This window comes from Haliotis cracherodii, unplaced genomic scaffold (genome assembly GCF_022045235.1).
Source record: "Haliotis cracherodii isolate W230 unplaced genomic scaffold, xgHalCrac1.p SCAF_8, whole genome shotgun sequence".
Classification (NCBI taxonomy): domain Eukaryota; kingdom Metazoa; phylum Mollusca; class Gastropoda; order Lepetellida; family Haliotidae; genus Haliotis; species Haliotis cracherodii.
Genome location: NW_027266341.1, coordinates 20,084,537 through 20,105,852, shown reverse-complemented (window position 1 = coordinate 20,105,852; position 21,316 = coordinate 20,084,537). Strand labels below are relative to the sequence as shown.

The 21,316-nt window shown below is 41.9% G+C and overlaps 1 protein-coding gene across 1 annotated transcript in view; it reads left to right on the top strand.

Moving 5' to 3' along the window:
- Nucleotides 1-17,362: 17,362 nt before the first annotated feature.
- The window catches only part of LOC139450403 (CAP-Gly domain-containing linker protein 1-like), a 45,459-nt gene continuing 41,505 nt past the window's right edge, over nt 17,363-21,316 (top strand). The window contains exon 1 of the mRNA XM_071232094.1: nt 17,363-17,608. Coding sequence (XP_071088195.1) covers nt 17,363-17,608 — 246 coding nt within the window. The remainder of the gene's footprint in view (nt 17,609-21,316) is intronic.

Here is a 21,316-nt window from a genome sequence, read left to right as displayed (position 1 = left end):
GTACAGTGTTGTGCTTGTTGACATGTATTGGCTGTTGTTGTTTTTATGTTTTCCTTAAATTGTTTGATACACAATTTACACCGTATACCCTGGTACACACATGCAGATGAAGAATTAATCCTCATTATTATCACCTTAAATGCCAATTTCTCATGAAGTTCAGAAATGTTTGTTACTTTAAAAACTACAACTTTGAGATATCTTAATCCTGATTGACACATATAAGGTGGCCCTTTGAAGATCCGGGTGAGAACTGGTCTTCAGTAACCCATGCTTGTCATAAGAGGCAACTAACAGGATTTGGTGTCAGGTTCGCTGACTTGGTTGGTGCATGTCATCGTATCAGAATTGCACAGATCGATGCTCATGATGTCAATCACTGGACTGTCTGGTCCAGACATGATTATTTACAGATCACTGCCATATAACTGGAATATTGCTGAGTGTGACATTAACAACAAACAAAACTATAAGGTGGAGATTCCAAAATAGAATATTGGATCTCTTTCATTATTGGGAAGATGGACTTTTTTCAAACATTTGGAATTGCTGCCTTTTCTTTTCCTTTTTCTATATTTTATTTAACTTTTTATTTTTATGATTCATGCCTGGAATATTTTCTTTTTGTGAAATTTGTAAACTTGCTTTGTTTTGAAATGTTGACCAGGAGCTTTAAGCCAAAGAGTCTGAGATAGCTTCTGTAGGGCTAGATGCTGGGGGGTGAAGGTGATTGGTAATGGGATTTATTAACTTGCATTCTTATGAAAAGGAAATGAACATAACTGTTTTGTCACTTGTGACCTTGGTTTCAAGGGGAATTAAAAGTCCATACATTTGGGCTTTCCTTCTACATAAAGCTTACAAGCAGCCTTATAATTGTGTTATACATGGCATTAAACCAAACTCACTCACTCATTCTCTCACTCATTCCATCCAGCCAACCCACCAACCACACTCTCATTCAACTCACGTCACTCCACAGAGTGGTTTCCGATGTTAGTCTTTTTACTGTGTCTTTATACACAAAGGTGCAATCACATATCTTTGTCATTTTTGTAATGTCAGTACATTATTGAACTAATAATATTAATATTAATGAGATGTTGTAAAATTCATGTATCATATAATTTTATAGAGGATTCTATGTTCTAAAATATTGAAATTATTATGAATTCCAAAATATATGGATTTGATATACTATTTTCATGTACAATTACATAAAGTACATATATTTCATGTAAAAGATAATGTTAATATCTCAGGTCATTTTTTGTACTGGTACAGTATACAAGTTATTTATATGGTTTGACAACATAACCACATCATTTCCATCAACAAATGTCATTCCCCTTTGCACCAATTCCTTCCTCATCAACACATTCCCCTTGAAAAAACAAACGTTTATGGAGACAACTGCCCTCACCCCCTCTCTCTCATTAACAGGAGACAACACCCGCTTGTTAGAGGCGACTAACATGATCGGGTGGTCAGGCTTGCGATATGCACATCATCATATCCCAAATGTGTGGGTGATGTTATCAATCACTGGATTTTCTGGTCCAGACTCAAGTATTTAGAGACCGCCGTCATATACTTGTAGATGGAATATTGCTGAGGTTGGCATGAAACTACAAACAAACTAATCATTAACAGTGGTCAGGGGATGCACAGATGTCTAAGTCACCCCAGTTAGCTGTGCATCCTTTGGGTACACCAGAAACCTATGGTAGTGGGCTTGAATCCTGGTTCGCCCCCTTTATATTTCTAGGTTTGTCAGCACCATACCCCCTGTGTGTTTCACTAAAGTGGTAAACGTTCAAGACCTGCATCACTTTAGGCTTTCCTCCCATGATAAGCTGATAAGCTTATACACAGTGACACAACTGGAATACTGTTAAAAGCAATGTTAAAATCCAACTTAAATTAACAAATGATACAAATGCTTCACTCAATATCAGGTTGCCCTTAATTAATGTAGTATTACATTGACATTCTTTTCACAAAGCACTTGATTTCCACTACACAAGGGGCGGTCGGGTAGCCTAGTGGTTAAAGCGTTCACCCGTCTCGCCGAAGACCCGGGTTCGATTCTCGACATGGGTACAATGTGTGAAGCCCATATCTGGTGTCCCCCGCCGTGATATTGCTGGAATGTTGCTAAAAGCGGCATGAAACCATATTCACTCACACACTCCACTACACAAAGACTTGAGACATGTGTCGTGATATCATTTTGTTCAGAAACCACACTATTTCCACATCATTCTTCTATTGTCAGCTCAGACATTTCATTCCATACCACACCATCCTGGATGACAAACAATGTATCTGAAACCGCTTTTTCTTTGACTCATTTCTGTATAGAGAACTTTTCAATGATCATTTCACAAACCTTGTATGAGGTTCCACTACATCCCTGTTAAGCAACATTCAACTTTCCAGACCCTCACTGTTCCAGCACCATTCCCTTTGACCAATGGTGCTAAGCCATAAATATTGGTATTTCTGTGTGCCACATCTCCTCCCATCTACCTTTAGTATAATGGTATTTCTCTCTGTTGTCCCTCTGTTTGTTTCTTTAGGACAATTACATTATCCTCTAAGGAACCACCACCATTCCACTAGTCTCCACACCATTGCAAAACCATTTATTATCTATATCATTCTGTCACGTCACTTGATAAACCATTCCATTTTTTACTTCACAATCATCATTCCACTTTGACAACCACTTTTTTCCTCTTCACAATTATCATTCCACTTTGACAACCACTTCATTTCCTCTTCACAATCATCATTCCAGTTTGACAACCACTTTTTTCCTCTTCACAATCATCATTCCACTTTGACAACCACTTTTTTCCTCTTCACAATTATCATTCTACTTTGACAACCACTTCATTTCCTCTTCACAATCATCATTCCACTTTGACAACCACTTTTTTCCTCTTCACAATCATCATTCCACTTTGACAACCACTTTTTTCCTCTTCACAATCAGTATTCCCCCTTGACATACCACTATATTCCGCCTTCACAACCAACATTCCCCAAGAGGAACCATTTAATTTTTTTAGTCACAATCCCCTTAAGATCCATTTCATTTTAATATCTTTCTAATCATCCGCATCATCAACCCGTGCGTTTCTAATTTCCAATAATCATACCTTAACAGCCAATTCACTTCCATGAAGAAATGTTGCTTTGCCTTGTCAGCAGTATTTTTCAATCTTTATTTTTAAGTGACATATATCAGTTCATTGTTTTACAAACCACTGTCTGGTTTCCTTCACCTGCTGATGCTTTTACTTGATGCCTCAAAGATGTGATGAAATAAATCCATGTCAGCTTTATCCTGTTGTTGTGTTTACTCAGTACTGTGTTCTCAGTATTCACTACAGTACTGTTGTTGTGTTTACTCACTACAGCACTGTTGTTGTGTTTACTCAGTACAGTACTGTTGTTGTGTTTACTCAGTACAGTACTGTTGTTGTGGTTACTCACTACAGCACTGTTGTTGTGTTTACTCAGTACAGCACTGTTGTTGTGTTTACTCAGTACAGTACTGTTGTTGTGTTTACTCAGTACAGTACTGTTGTTGTGTTTACTCAGTACAGTACTGTTGTTGTGTTTACTCACTACAGCACTGTTGTTGTGTTTACTCAGTACAGCACTGTTGTTGTGTTTACTCAGTACAGTACTGTTGTGTTTACTCAGTACAGTACTGTTGTTGTGTTTACTCAGTACAGTACTGTTGTTGTGTTTACTCAGTACAGTACTGTTGTTGTGTTTACTCAGTACAGTACTGTTGTTGTGTTTACTCAGTACAGTACTGTTGTTGTGTTTACTCAGTACTGTGTTCTCAGTATTCACTACAGTACTGTTGTTGTGTTTACTCACTACAGCACTGTTGTTGTCTTTACTCACTACAGTACTGTTGTGTTTACTCACTACAGCACTGTTGTTGTCTTTACTCACTACAGTACTGTTGTGTTTACTCACTACAGCACTGTTGTTGTGTTTACTCAGTACAGTACTGTTGTTATGTTTACTCAGTACTGTGTTCTCAGTACTCAGTACAGTACTGTTGTTGTGTTTCCTCAATAAAGTACTGTTGTTGTGTTTACTCAGTACGGTATTTTTGTGGTTACTCAGTACTTGGTACAGTACTGTTGTTGTGTTTACTGAGTGGGCTAATGTGGATATCTGTACTGATAAATACTGAACCAAAAAACGTTAAGGATCATGAATGTTTTCGGGGATGTCTTTTGAATTGTGTGCAGTCTTCCCTAAAAAAATATCCCCAATTAATTCATGATCCCTAAGGTGCTTTTTGTGAAGTATATGATCACCTTTCTGGGATTTTTACGAAAAAATATGATGAAATCAAGTTTTGGTACGAGAAATGGTTAGGTGAAGAATGGATTCATCTGATGAGGACAAAGTGTTAATTCCTTCATGACAGATAAACAACCACAAGATTCTTATGCTAACTTTGACAAGGGAAATAGTGTACATTAGCGCATTAAGCTTCTGATTTAGTATATATTTACCTTGTGGGGATTCTGTAATGTTGCATGGGATCATTGCTCATATCAATCACCGGATTATATTTTTAAAATTTTGTGGTAGGCATCCCGATTGGCACCAAGTGTGACCCTCTTCTTGGAACCACCCCCATTCCACTCGTTCTGTTTCTTTGTGCATGTGAATCGGAATTATTTGCTCGGATTATCAAAATCAAAAGTTAACTTAAGCTTTAGGTATCTCGAATATCTGATCTCCTTCAATAATGGTCAAATAACCAATTCCCTTCCACTGGCTAAGCTACCTGAACTAGAAATAAGAGACCAATTAAAACTGTCTCGCCTGTTTCATATCTAGATAGTCGGATAGCCTAGTGGTTAAAGCGTTCGCTCGTCACGCCGAAGACCCGGTTTCGATTCCCGACATGGGTGCAATGTGTGAAGCCAATTTCTGGAGTCCCCCGCCGTGATGTTGCTTGAATTTTGTTAAAAGTGACCTAAAACCATACTCACTCACTTGCTCATATTTAGATATGTGCATAACGATTCAAAGTGATTAACTGTTGACGCACTTTGAAATCGTGGTAGAAAAAACATGCTCGGTTGTACCTCTGAAGTTGTGAAATGAAGACACCAAAGACTGGAGCTGCTGGAATATTGCTCCACATTAAAGAAAACTTGACTATTGGAACACTGTGTCATCCCTCTTCTCATACATCGTCTTGTGTTGATGTTTCGGTCTCACTGAATCTTTATTCATAGATCTAAATATGAAACAGATGAGACGGTTTCACTGATCTATTTTATTTATTTATTTATTTATTATATAAATCAGTGGAAAGGAATTTACCGTCATTGCAAGATATCATCCTCCATATACCTGAAGCTGAAATTTAAGGGTTGTGATAAAATTTCCCTTTTTTGAGTCTGCTAACCCGAGCACGCATACAATCCTGGACTACGTGTAGTTTTTGTCGTCTAATTAGCTCTGCCGAGCTGCGTCCCCTGTGAGTGCCAGAAACCAAGCTCCTTCCCAGCGCGTGACACATTCGTTACACTCTCGGTACTAGTATATTGAGCTCCGCGAACGGGCTATCGCTGTGGGGAGCTTGTGCCAGAAACCTGTGATCACTGGTTGGAACAACTGTTGGTGCCAATTTATTGAGAAATTAAGCAGAGCACATGTCGAAGGACAAACATGAAACTATGATCATGGGTTAGAATCCCACATTTGTCCTGATTATATATGTCTAGGTTTCTCAGAACCATACCTTTGCTCGTGGGTTTGACCAAAGTGGTAAGCATCTAAGACCTGCATCACTTCGGCACGTCAGTGACCAAAATGATATCCGATGCAATTCCCTATTTTGACTTGTACCATATACATGTATTCCCGTGTTTTTTTCAAGTGAACAATTGACTTGCCTTTGCACGTGTTTGTGACGGGTGCCACCGGTGGGTCAGGGTACGCTCACCTTTTCACGAACACCTGGTATTATCATTATTAATTTTGATAGTGATTCATAAACACACACTCATGATATGGTCGGAATCGTACTATCGACTCGCTTTATGCAGAGATTTCTATTGGCTGTGGAAAGGGCTTTGCCGCTTTATTTGCAAACAAATAATCTTTGACGCGACGTTAAAGCCAATTTCACCTCACCTCACCTATTTGCATAAATATAAATACTGTTCAAAGCGGCGTTAAACCAAATTTACCTACTCGGTCTTCTTGGCAGTATAGAATATAAACTGAACCTAACTGGGAGTAACTGTTGTTCACTGTAACAACCTACGCACACTTACACACATATACATGCAGATTGTAAAGTAATTAACATGAACCAGTACCCACTGGTACAAATTAATCTGGAGAGACCCATTTGTTTGTGATTAATCCTAGTCTATTTAAGGCCAGCACTTATCGTGCTTCAGTTATGACGTCAATGGTTCCTCATATCGTGGCACGGTGACAAAGCAGGGAGAGAGATTGGATATTGGTTAACGCAACTTCAGTAATCTGTATAATATAGGAGTCAATGAGGAGCATTCGATAACGATCGTTACAAACTAATTCGTACACCTTCATGGTCCCATTGCCTCAAGATCGCTTGCCCGTTGGTGAATGAGTGAGTTGGGTTTAACGTCTTAGGTTACTGGCACTCCTAAGGGACGCAACTCTGCACAGAGAAATGCGGCGCCTAAGACGACTGGACCATCCATGGTCTCGCTGTACCGTTGGTAATGACAGCAAACATCTGTACCCAGTGCCCCATGCTTGTAAGAAGGAAATGAATTAGGGGTCAGGTCACAATGGCAGCTGAAAATGTAAGATGTAAGTAAGATCGTGTGAAAGAAGAGGCGTGATATTCTTAACCTTTTATAACCATTCGTTGCGCTCATCAATATATATGCCCATGTTTATCTTTAGCTTAGTTATGATGTCATGTTCTTATGTAGCTCTTATGATTTCTTGGGCGGTCGGGTAGCCTAGTGATTAAAGCGTTCGATTCCCGACATGGATTCAATGTGTGAAGCCCATTTCTGGTGTCCCCCGCCGTGATATTGCTGGAATATTGCTAAAAGCGGCGTAAAACCATACTCACTCACTCACCCTTCTGGTTTCTCTGGAGTACACATCATGTTTATGTTGAGCTGTTATATGTTCATGCTTGTGTGGATCTTCCGCCGTCATGTCTGTTTTCTCTTTAATCCTCGATTCTGATTCTCCATAATTGTTTCATGTCACAGAAGTTCATTTGAAATTCTGCTTGGCTCGACAAATATTTTGGCGCTTCCACCCTCGCATTAACCGAGCACAATGTACCCGGGACACATAATACACGGGGCACACGATATAGAGGGCACACTACACTCGGGGTATACTATATAGGGGGCACACAATACAGAGAGCACACTATACAAGGAGCACACCATATAGAGGGCACACTACACTCGGGGTATACTATATAGGGGGCACACAATACAGAGAGCACACTATACAAGGAGCACACCATATAGAGGGCACACTACACTCGGGGTATACTATATAGGGGGCACACTATACAGAGAGCACACTATACAAGGAGCACACCATATAGAGGGCACACTACACTCGGGGTATACTATATAGGGGGCACACTATACAAGGAGCACACCATATAGAGGTCACACTACACTCGGGGTATACTATATAGTGGGCACACTATACACGGAGCACACCATATAGAGGGCACACTACACTCGGGGTATACTATATAGTGGGCACACTATACAGAGGGCACACTATACACGGAGCACACCATATAGAGGGCACACTATACACCAAACACACCATATAGAGGGCACACTACACTCGGGTTATACTATATAGAGGGAACACTACACACGGAACACACTATACACAGGGCACACTATACACAGGGCACACTATACACGGGGTACACTATACAGAGGGCATACTATACACGGGGTACACTATACAGAGGGTAAACTATACACACTACACAGCATTATACAATAAGGAACACTATTCACGGGGGCACACTATACACGGGGTACACTATACAGAGGGCAAACTATACACACTACACAGCAGTATACAATAGGGAACACTATTCACGGGGGCACACTATACACAGGGTACACTATACAGAGGGCACACTATACACGGGGTACACTATACAGAGGGCAAACTATACACACTACACAGCAGTATACAATAGGGAACACTATTCACGGGGGCACACTATACACGGGGTACACTATACAGAGGGCACGCAGTCACATGGTCCTCTTCGTTGTCCATCTTGGAGACCTGAGGTAAGAATATATACTCTTCAAAAAAGAGACGGAAAGCCAGATTTGTGTGAGGTAGGAAAATACATTTATACGATAAACCGTACAAGGTTTTGAGCCAAAATGTTTTGGTGTGAACACTTGGAGATTGTAGTCATCTCATTTATCGGTACCTAGGAAAAGTCTAAGGCGAAGGTCAGCTACCATCAATAACGCGTATGTCCCCCGTTGGAATCGATAGCACCCTGACTTCTCCCCATGGAAGAGACGAATATGCGAATCACATCCTGGGGAATGGTAGCCCACTCGGCCTGCACCGGCAAAAGCCATCTGCTTCAACGTCTGGGGTTGTGGTTGACGACGGCGTAGCCGTCTATCCAATTCATCCCACATGTGCTCTGTCGGGTTCAAATCCGGGGATCTGGAGGGCCAGGAGAGAACATCAACGTTGTTGTTGTGTAGACAGGCTCTTGTGATCCGTCATGTATGCGGTCGAGCGTTGTCCTGCTAGAATACACCTTTGCCGTTGGCTGTAATTGGGAGGACGTGTGGTAGGAGAATGTCGTTGATGTATCGTTGAGCCGTAAGATTGCCCTGGATATGGACCAATCCTGTCCTGCCATGATGAGAGATAGCCGCCCACATCATAACGCTACTCCCACCAAACCTGTCCACTTCCTGTACGCAGTTTCCGGCGTAACGTTCTCCCCGACGTCTGTAGACCCGTGCTGTTCCATTCCCTCGACGGAGGAGAAATCTTGATTCGTCGCTGAACCAGACATCTCTCCATCGCAGATGAGGCCATACCCTGTGTTGACGACACCAATGCAGTCGTTGTTGACGATGTTGTCGACTCAATATGACGCGTCGAACAGGACGTCTTGCTCGTAGACCTGCTGCTCTTAAACGGGATTCTGAGCAGTCCAGGTATTTCGGATGCGGTTGAGGTGGCTGTGGTCGTCTTTTCACGTAGGTGGCGCCCTCGGGTGTAGCGATCTTGGTGGGGGTGGTTACTCTTTGACGTCCCGACCTTGGCCGATCATTTGTTGACCCATGCTGTTGAAACCGATCCCATAGCCTTGTGATGGTGTTGGGCGCGACATTGAAAACCCTGGCTACAGCTGATCGGGATTCCCCTGCCTGCAAGTGGCCTATGACGTTGTTTCTTTGCACTTCTGTTAATCTTGGCATGTTGTTGAACTGTCACTGTTCGATTGACGCAGATGGCGGGCAATCAAAAACCCTGCACTTTAATACCGTTCATGGTGCCGCTGCACGTGCAGTACGTGCAGCTCCATGGCCCTTTTGTTAATGCACTGGGTGCGTGTTTCCCGACTAATGGTTTTCATGTCCTTGTTGTGATCATTTTGATCCGGGAAATTTGTCACTGACACTATAACACGTTAAACCTCTTCATTTTGCACCTCTTGGTCCGCTTATTTGCGTTTCTTTTTTTTAAGAATATAGTTTCATGCTACCTGTGCTTGCCTGAAGGAAACTAACGGCATCGGGTGGTCAGGTTCAGTGACTTGGTTGTTTACATGTCATCGTATACCAATTGCATGAATTGATGCTCATGATGTCAATCACTGGATTGTCTGTTGTTAATCTGCCTGGCGCTCGGCACTAAAGGGGTAAAACAAGGACTGTTCGGCTCGGAGTGAGTATATCCTGTGTCTGAGTAGGGTATCCATGTTAAACTCTGGCATGGTATCCCAGTGGACTAGCGCAATGAAAACGAGATTAGTCCGGACTGGTACACGCGCTAGATAAGGACAATCCTTTTTCTACGCGACGTTAAACTCCCTTTCACTCACCTCACCTCAGGGGCGGTCGGGTAGCCTAGTGGTTAAAGCGTTCGCTCGTCACGCCAAAGACCCGGGTTCGATTCCCGACATTGGTACAATGTGCGAAGCCCATTTCTGGTGTCCCCCGTTGTCATATTGCTGGAATATTGCTAAAAGCGGCGTAAAACCATACTCACTCACTCACTCATTCACCTCACCTTACCTCACCTACGTCACGTGTCCCATTTCAAATCCGACAGGTTGATAACGTTGCACTAATTACGAACTTATACTTACAAATAAACCACATTATGTAACCGCACTCTCGCATCTCAAAATTCTGAATGTGGATTTTATCTGAAAGAAACAAAACATAGTTGTGATTAGCATTGAAAGCATGTTGTGAGACCACTCCCTGTATAATTACCCAGGAGTTCAATCATTATGACGGTATTACACAGCGACTGAGAATCATCTACACGCTGCATAAGCATCACGGGATGAGAGATAACCTAATCGGTATTGACTCACTTTGATTTGTATGCTGCGCAAACGCATCGAGCATATGTATTGAGCTTGGAATACATTTCTGCGCCCTGCCCTTGTTGACAGATTTTAGCAGTGTTTGATGATGGCTTTGAGAGGCCATTAGATTTCCGATTATTGCAACCACACACTGGCATAAGTGGTATTTGTTCATCAGGAACTTGTAATCGCACTGTCATTCAAAACATTTTGGGCCTTTTTGTGTTTGAGGCGCATATGTATGTTTTGTCTGATTCATCTAAACTATAAATCTCAATAAATGTATAAAATATATTTTTCGTTTCATACTTACATATAATGAAGATGATATGAGTTTTTATAGACATTTAGGAGTTGGATTTAATTATGACAAGGATTATGAATAACAACTTCATTATATTTACACAGTTACCACGCTAGTTCCTGCCCCTTCAGCAGGGTTAGAATAGGTCTTCAGCAACCCATGCATGCCGTAAAAGGCGACTATGCTTGTCGTAAGAGGCGACAAACGTGATCGGTTGGTCAGACTCGCTGACTTGGTTGATGCATGTCATCGTATCCCAATTGCGTGGATCGATGCTCATGATGTCAATCACTGCATTATCTAGTCCAGACTCGATTATTTACAGACCGCCGTCATATAGCTGGAATATTGCTGAGTGCGGCGTTAAACAACAAACACAAATCATCAGGGTCGGAGAACATGCGCAGGACATGCTTACCCTTTTGGCGAACACCCTTCATCATCACAATAACAGACTTCATACTACTCAAAAGAAGTAAAACAACAGCCGATTCTTTCATATAACGATAGTAAACTATCATGGCGTGTAAAAATTTTGTGTTCATTATCTCTGCGTGTGCGTGCGTGCGCGTTATTCCTCAAGATTTAATATTTATTTAATATTAATATTTTGTGAAATTTCTGCAATAATTATACTGTGATCACTTACCATCAGATATTACCATCAGATTCGGATAATTGCAGTTCTGCGCAGGACACGTGAGACATTAAAAAGCTTGCCCATGTACGTCATACTGTGTTAATACATACAGGCCGACCAATGTCTCCTTGTGAATGTCTCCTTGTGAATGTCTCCTTGTGAATGTCTCCTTGTGAATCTGGCAACTCATTTCCCCACTTACCATAGTCAATTTATTTTTGGACAAAATACGTGTCTGTCTTTCATTAGATACCGTACGAAGGGGTTGGTTGCATTATTTATCACAGTCAGTATACGTAAATATAGACTGCTAGAAAGGTAAAGATATTTTGCTATTCTCGTTGTCATTTAAAAGAGTATTTGGTTTCATTTATATTTGTAAAACTTTGACACTTAAACGTTTGCAGGAGTCCTTTCAGAACAGGAACATCTTAATCTAAAAGGTCAGGATCCAAGATGCAAGTTTGTACTGGATGTGGCACATTTCAAAATATTAAATGTATTATTTTGCACTGCCTAAACACACCGAGCGTTACCAAAGAGAGCAATCCTAGCAAAACATTCGGAAAAGATAGCGATAAAATTCGCTTCGATAATAGATCTAACACAGCGCAAAGAGTGCCGTGAACTAGTCTGCGTGGCAAGGACTTTAATTTGATGCTGCCAGTAATACATTCGTTTCACTCTTTTAAGGCAACTATATGTTGCCCAGGAATAGATGTGTACGTAAAAAAAACTATGACGTCACGTATTGTGGTGTGTGCACTCATCACTGTTATATTGTTTGGAGTTAAATTAAACATAACTTGCGCCCTAATTACACCTAATTAAAAAATACTGATTAAAAAAATTAATTGAGTAAGTGGGCGGGAAAAAAGCAAACAACCAATCCCAATTAATCCACGTGCATACATCGCGGTTAACCGCATATATACGACGCCCATCATTAACTTTTTTATATCATTTTCTGAAGTACTTTACTTTCTGTAGGAAAAAATAAATTAAAACTTATTGGGAGCAGAAGTGTTTTCTGGTACGTCCAACTGGCTGGTCAATACTTAAGGTCACCTTGACCTGTCCCTAATTACCACGCTCTCACCACGCCATCGATCCACGGCTCGACGAGGCGAGATTAATAACTCTCCATCCCCTGACTCCCAAATACTTATAAGGCTGTTCCAGTAGACTCCCTGGGTGTGGCTGAAATAAGCACCAGTCTTCAACTATTGATGGCCGCGGTAATTCTTGACAGCATGCCTTGTCAATTTCATCACTACAATCACAGGGGTCAATGGGTTGTGAATATTTGATGTGAGAGTCTGTTGTTGAAGCGAAGGTTACCTTTTTGGACTTGATACAATCTAACACGTCAACGCCAGAGAAACATCAGTCTCGATTATCGGCGGAGCACGTTCCACTGGGTGTATGGGTAGAATTATTCGGTTTATTTTTTTCCTGTTTAATCAAATTGTAAGTGTAAATTTATGAAGTATATGGCCATGTTATGAATCACTTTCAAATAGTGATGGTACCAGGTGTTCGCGAAAAGGTGAGCGTATCCTGTCCCACCGATGAAACTCGTCACAAACACATGCAACGGCTTGGCAGATTTCATCTAACAAAATACACGGTAATATATGGTAAAAGTCAAAATAGGACATTGAATGAGACATCATTTTTGTCACCGATGCGCCAAATTTGGAAATGTCCTACATAATCAGTTTCAAAGCTTAGCCTTGGACTCGGTAGCTGTCGGGAATCGAACCCGGGTCTTAGGCGTGACGAGCGAACGCTTTAACCACTAGGCTACCTGACCGCATGGCCTTAAATTGAATGTTGTAACTCAGATAAAAGAACGTTTAAGCGATAGTAACGTGAGGCGTACAAAATAGTCGAAGAAAGAACATGTTCGATTGTCCCTTATGCGTCAAATGTGAAAAGTCATCATGATGCGCCTAGTGGTTAAAGCGTTCGCTCGTCACGCCGAAGACCCGGGTTCGATTCCCGACATGGGTACAATGTGTGAAGCTCATTTCTGGTGTCCCCTGCCGTGATATTGCTGGAATATTGCTAAAAGCGGCGTAAAACCATACTCACTCACTCACTCATGATGCAGGGGGAGAATGACGATTACTTCTCGCTGAGACCCATGATCGAGGATGTAGCGTTCGCAGACCAAGGATCGAAATCGAGAGACTCGAATCCAAGAAAAGCAGATCCTGGTTGCTAAGGGACGCAACTCTGCGCATCGATATATGGTGCCTTACTCCAACGGGCCACCCGTTCCCACGATTACTGCCAGTTTCCTGTCTTGGTCCTCATCAAGACTTGACTTCTGCGTGCGTGAAAGCGGTAAGAAAACAGTGCTCAGGTCACGCAACGTTAAAGTTAATTATTAAACGCAGTCTCTGCTATAACTATTCCCTAAAGATAAATCTGATTTATCATCTAATCAGATAAAATTAGATCGTTGTGAGAAAAAAAGGAATTTGAACTTTAAGAAATACAACTATGATATCCGCCAAGAACACCCGAACAATTACACCCGTCTAGGTACGTTGATTCTCACTCCGTTGATGTTGGTGACAATGGTTAACTCAGGGGATCTAGCCAGAAATGGGGTAACCAAGGTTACTCAAATTTTAATAATCGTGCACGTAGTGTTCAAAACGGCGTTAGACCCAGTTCACTCACTCACTCAACCGCTATAGTAAACGTTCATCGTTTATGAATGTGATCAGCTAATAGACTCTCTGCTCCTTCCGTGAGGTTATTTATGAATGTGATCAGCTAATAGACTCTCTCCTCCTTCCAGGAGCGGTCGGGTAGCCTAGTGGTTTAAGCGTTCGCTCGTCACGCCGAAGACCCGGGTTCGATTCCCGACATGGGTACGATGTGTGAAGCCCATTTCTGGTGTCCCCCGCCGTGATATTGCTGGAATATTGCTAAAAGCGGCGTAAAACCATACTCACTCACTCACTCACTCACTCTCCTCCTTCCGTGAGATTATTTCAGGAGTTTAATTCCGTCAAAACATTTGATTTTTCAGCTCTGTCCATCAGTACGGCAAACTTACGGAAACACTTTGATCCAAATTCATTGATCCATGGCATACTAGTATTTGTCACTAAATCTGGTGAGACGGTGAATGAGTATGGTTTTACGCCGCTTTTAGCAATATTCCAGCAATATCACGGCAGGGGACACCAGAAATGACTTCATACATTGTACCCATGTCGGAAATTGAACCCGGGTCTTCGGCGTGACGAGCGAACGCTTTAACCACTAGGCTACCCGACTGCCCCTAAACCTAGTGACCATTGTTATAGTTTCATCACTATCTTTCAGGACAGTTTCACAAATGAAAGCAAATGTCATCTGAGGTTTACTGAGAAAATATGTGAAATGCTGGACTTCCTCATTAATAACATGTATGTGATTTTTTTTGGATAAGACATTTAGGTGAGATGAGGTGAAATTGGGTTTAACGTCGCGTCCAAGATTATTGCACTTATATAGCGACGTGCATGTACGTGTGTGTGTGTGTGGCTGCTTGTACTATAGACCAGGCTGATGCCGATTTATAGTGCTAGCTCCCGCAGATACCATCAGTGTTCACCCGATACTTATGACGTCATCATTACTATCCCGGTAGTGAATAAGGGAATGTGTTTTCAACGTTCAATTAAATTAATCTGAGGTTGTTATAAACTTTTAAAACATTACAGTAGCTGCGTAGATGAAATATAATCTGTTTACAACATGTAAGGAAAAGTAAAAGCAAACACAAACATTATATTGCCAGTGCAAGTTTGGTTTTGTGCCTTTTCAAAGCCCTAATGCTTTTGTATTGTTTGTTTGTTGTTTAACGCCGCCTCAGCAATATTCCAGCAGTATGACGGCGGTAATAATCAAGTCTGGACCAGACAATCCAGTGATGGACATCATGAGCATCGATCCGCGTAATTGGGATCCCGTTAGACGCCTCGTACGACCAGCATAGTCGCCTTTTACGACAAGCATGGGTTGCTGAAGACCTTTTCTACCCCGGATCTTCACGGGTCGCCCTAATGCTCACGATCTTAGCGCTAGGACAATATTTTAACATCTATATATAGCTTTACAGGCGTAGTGCTAAGATGGTTTTGTAGAACGGAACCCACCTACAGATTTCTAAAGTGACTACCAACAGAAGCGACTATTTAGCCTTAACCATGGTTTGATCCTAATCTGGACAGCGCCCGATAAGCTGAGATTACAAACCACTCACAGGTTTTTTATAAGTAGGCTTATCAAATCGTTAAGGTAAGATCTTTATTATCAACTGGTCATATTAATTGTGTTTATATCACACCGGAATAGAGGTCAGTAATGGATATGATTTTATACCTGCGTTCTTGACATATTGATTGCTCGAGTGTTTATATAACCTATTAAATCCAATATCTACAATATACACATGACTTGGCTGACAGAAGTAAATAGACTGCAGTCACTGTGTGTCCTGAACTCAACACGTGGGATTAGTGCCAAAACATAATGATATTATTTCACAATATAGTTTACCAACCATCCGAGTGTAAATCACATTCCGCGGTATAAACTTCAATTTAGCTGTCCCGCTTCACAGAGACCGTGATATAAACTTCAGTATCGCTTGGATACCCATAGCGACGGTTTGGAGAAACGGTTGATTCGCGGCAGGAATTGTTATGTAATTGAAGTATGGCCGAATGTTTTACAACAGTTGGACATCGCGATACAACACGAAAAGGAGCCGATCAGCGTTTCGGGGCTACCTGTCAATGTCGTTCACGTTGCAAGTAACCACAGCGACGATACTACGGCGATCGCGTTAAGTCTATCAACGCAGAAACGCGAGTTGGAACTGGTGCTTCAATGAAGATTGATTTGCCATACTAAATCTCACATATGATAAATTGCCACTCGCACCTGTCGTCACATCGCCAGTTTTGATAAGAAGGCGCCCTTGCTGTAGATCGTATTTTTTATTATCTCCTTTGATTTTCCAGGTAACGTTCTTTGGGGGTGATATGACGGATACATATCCCCTCTCGTGTCGATGTTTGATGAAATTTAAATCCAACAGAGTGAATTAGACATGTATTCCAGCCGACGAATGGCGTTCAGTAATCACAGCGGGCAGTTTGTCAACAATCATCACGTGACATTGTTTTCCGAGCTGTCGTGAAAAGCACTCCGAGGGCTGACAGAATCGCACGAACAACAGCGAGAGTGAAGCTTGATAACGCTGGCTCGCCAAACGGTTTATGTGCGGTGTGCTGCAGGTCACTCGAAGGACACTGGTCACTTGTCCTGGATTTATAATCTGGATTGGACACTCATACGCTGTTACGTGTTACTGACAAAGTAGTATTTGTAACGCCGAATGTCTTTACCGTCGGCGTGACAAGACTTGTCGCAATCGTAAGGAACAATTGCTTTATCCACAAGTGAACGCGGGTCGTGTTTTGATTTAAGTATTACACAACACTACGTGGAATTAAGGGGGTCACGTCCAGCCTTCGAATATCGGAAAGGAACTTGTGTTGTAGATATCCCAACGTCAATATCTAATATCCTTGGATGAAGATCAAATTCTAAAAATTAGTGATTTTGAAAAGACTGTTTTCCAGGCGTTTCACACAGAAAGATGAGTTCAAGAATATGTGTTTCGGCCATATTGGTCAAGAGATGGATATACTAGTACGTAATTCGGATTGAAGAAATTCGACGGTGGTCGTCAGATTTTGTAGCCATGCCTGGCACAAAGACTGTCACCCGATCACCGGCAGATCGTCGTAGTCGACTCAGACGTCTCAACAACCAGTTACACACGTCGGGAAGTCGTCTACCGCGCCCTAAAGCTTCTGACCCCCCAGAAAGTCGACTACCAAGACCTGTGAATAACCTCCCCCAAGAACGAATTCTACAGAGGCATTCGGGCGTCGACCCCACGGGATTGGATACCATTGGCATTGCGTCCCCCAGTAAATTGTCATGGGTGAGTACTTTGACCTTCACATCACATGGGCATGTTTGTTTGTTGTTTAACGCCATACATAGCAATGTGCCATCTATATCACGGTGACCTGTAATTAATCAAATTTGGACAAGACCCTCCAGTAATTGAATGTTCAACGCCAAACGCCATCTGGGTACGATGGCACGCAATCAACCAAGTCACCGAGCCTGACCACCCGATCCATTAAGCAGCCTAGGGCGGCGGAGTAGCCTAGTGGTTAAAGCGCTCCCTCCCCATGCCAAGGTCCGGGTTCAATTCCCTACAGGGGTACAATGCCTGAAGCCCATTCCCGGAGGTCCCCGTCGTGATATTGGCGTAAAACGATAGTCAATCGCCCCTTGCGACAGATATAGGTGGCTTGGGAATCCAGGAATCCCCACGAGCACGTATCGCGTTCTACTTAATGGTCACATTATTTTGACAACTTTGACCATGACGCATACCAATTTATATGTCACTCCTTTAACGCCATATAATGTTAATGGTTTGGGCTGGGTTTTCACACGTTCTAGGTCTGTTAACTGAAATTTTATTTGTTACCAGTCTGTTGAAATAGCTGTACTTTAGTTTTAGTGTCATCAGCTACCGATTCGAGAATCAGACTTCCATCGTACGCCTCGCTGTAAAAATGTGTTAAGGTCCTAAACACATTCCTTGTCCGATAATTTGGGCGCGTTTAGGGTCTAAACGTGTTCAGGAGCTAAACGTGTTTTGGTGTAAATATGGGAAATAAAGATATACTTTCATTGTCAGATTCAGCTTCCTCTATGACAGAAATACTATTAGTCAAACGGCAATACCGACCCATGAAGATTCCGGGATAGAATAGGTCTTCAGCAACCCATGCTTGCCGTAAAAGGTGACTATGCTTGTCGTAAAAGGCGACTAACGGGATCGGGTGGTCAGGCTCGTTGACTTGGTTGATGCATGTCATCGATCCCAATTGCATGGATCTATGCTCATGATATTAATCACTGGATTGTCTGGTCCAGACTCGATTATTTACAGACCGCCGTCTTATAGCTGGAATATTGCTGAGTGCGGCGTTAAACAACAAACCAACCAACCAACAACGTTTATAAACACTTTTTAAACAGCGGGATACGACCCTGCAACCTGTTTCTTTGTAGGTCTTCACTCTACGACCTGTACTACGGAGACGTGCCACACATGTCAATTGTCCCAGTCACAATTAACTTAGTTGGGTTTATTTGTACATTTTTATGTTAATTTTAGGGCTGGGATGGGTAACTCGGGTACCCGGGTACCCGGTCCTGAGTAGGACCCGGGTACCCACAGGACTACCCGAACCCGTGGTTAGTCACGTGATATTTTGTTTAATGACAAAAATATCCAGAAGTCTATGGTAAACCTAAAAGTCACTAATGTTCGCATTTCTTTCTGACTATGCACCCATTCCTTCTGATTTTTCATATGGTTGAATTAAAGATATAACTTAATTCAACTTCAGTGTATGAATGACCCGATTGTTTCATACATTTTTTTAAATACGTTTTGCCGTGTCTATGCTAAAAATGTTCCCAATTGGACATTTTGAGAATATCTAGAACTATGCACCCATTCCTTCTGATTTTTCGTATGAATGACCCGATTGTTTAATACATGTTTTTTTAATACGTTTTGCCAGGTCTATGCTAAAAATGTTCCCAATCGGACATTTTGAGACATCTCCTGAGACCTACAGTGGGTACCCGGGTAGGGTCGGGTAATAGGGTGGTGGTAAAATAGTATATTTAGACTCGTCCCAGCCCTAGTTAATATTGTACCAAGTTCGTTGTCAGTCCTTGTGGTATGTACGTTACACAAGTGTCCGCGAATCTGCTTTGCATATGTAATTTCAACATATATTATTCATCTTATCCATATTTGACTTAATGGCTAATGATATGCACTGTTTTTAAACATGTTTAAATTCTTCACGTTGTTTAAACTCTAAACATGTTTAGATTATTGGGGTGTTGTGTCTAGGTGGTGTTTAGGCTGTGAGACGATACCCCATTTCATGTGTTTAGACCCTAAACGTAATTAGACAGAACACAAAATGTGTATCAATCTCATTAAAATCAGATCGGAAGGTGACAGTCGGAATGTGTTTTCCTATCAAGCAGCCTCGAAAAAGTTAACACGAGGTATTCCGAACGACAGTTCCGCGCCGCACGACTGATTCCGTCAAGTTCACCGTTTATCTCTCGCATAAACATTTGACACGGAAGTGACTTTCCATAGCCCATGGGAAGTACTGCCATACAATCTCAGTCATCTATTAGACATTCCAGAATTTTCTTTTTCACATTTTGAATCGAGAACCTTGTCTGAATAATCATCAAATGAAAGTTGCCAGATTGTTACTAGTGCCGTAAAGTTCGAGAAAGCGCTCTCTGACTGGCTTATGTCGATATTTTTAAAGTCATTTTATTAGACGGTCAAAGTTCGCGAAAGTGTGTTCTGACGTGACCTATAATGGGATGTCCTGAGATGGGTTTTGTTTAGTGAGTGAGTGGGTGTAACGCCGTTTTTAACAGTATTATCACTGTATTATCAGTTATATCACGGAGAGGGGCGGTCGGGTAGCCTAGTGGTTAAAGCGTTCGCTCGTCACGCCGAAGTCTCGGGTTCGAAGCCCATTACTGATGTCCCCCGCCGCGATATTGCTGGAATATTGCTAAAAGTGGCGTAAAACCTCACTCACTCACTATATCACGGAGTATCAGCTTAATTTGGGAGGAGCGCCCAAAGGATGCATGTCTCAAACGTTTACCACTTTAGGGATGATGCTGACAAGCCTAGAAACATAATCGCGTCGAATCGGGATTCAAACTTTCAATCAAAGGTCTCTGGGGTGCCCATGAGACGCAACTCTGCATAGCGAATTTCCGCGCCTCAGACGACTGGCCCACCCGGCCCACCCGGGCCTCCCGTGGCCATCCATGACCACCTCCCCCCTTTGTTTAGCGGTAGCGAGAACTGAGATCTAATGAAATAAGTTTAGGGTTCAAACATTTTCCTGAATATGTTTAGATCTAAACATGTCTCGTTTGAGGTTACATTCCAAATACATTTTGTTTTCAAGTGTGGGCCCCGGTGATAGTTTCTGTTTCAGTAACATACAAGGTCATGTTACCAAGATGCCTTAAGACTGTCGTTCAGTGAATAATAGTTACAGCCGCGTTGCATCTCGAACTCGGCTGTACCGAACTATTTTTGTTGTGGAAGATAGGCTAAAGTACAAGGTGTTTATAGCATGTCAACTGAAGGTCGGATTGCCTTTGGATCAAATACTTTCTTCGAATTGGGAAAGGGCTACTTTAATTTATCAAGTTTACTTATTTCATTCTCATTCGTTTAGAGACCCGTGGAAAAACGAGTCAGAATAGGTCTTCAGTGCATAGGCTGTACTTAATATTCAAAGAACACGGTACAATTACTCGTGTGAATAGTTTGAGATAAGACGCATGGCTTGTTCATAACAACAAATTAACTTTCACTCGCGCTGTTGTTCACACATTTCAATAGCACCTGGTTCGGTTTATCTGATTTCGATAAATACCTGTTTGTACTTATCTCATCAACAAAAAACGTTAACTTTGAAACCTGTAAGTCAGTACTTATAGAACAAGATCAGATTATACGAACAGCTGACAAAGCCTTGAAAAGTTGCTAAGCAAA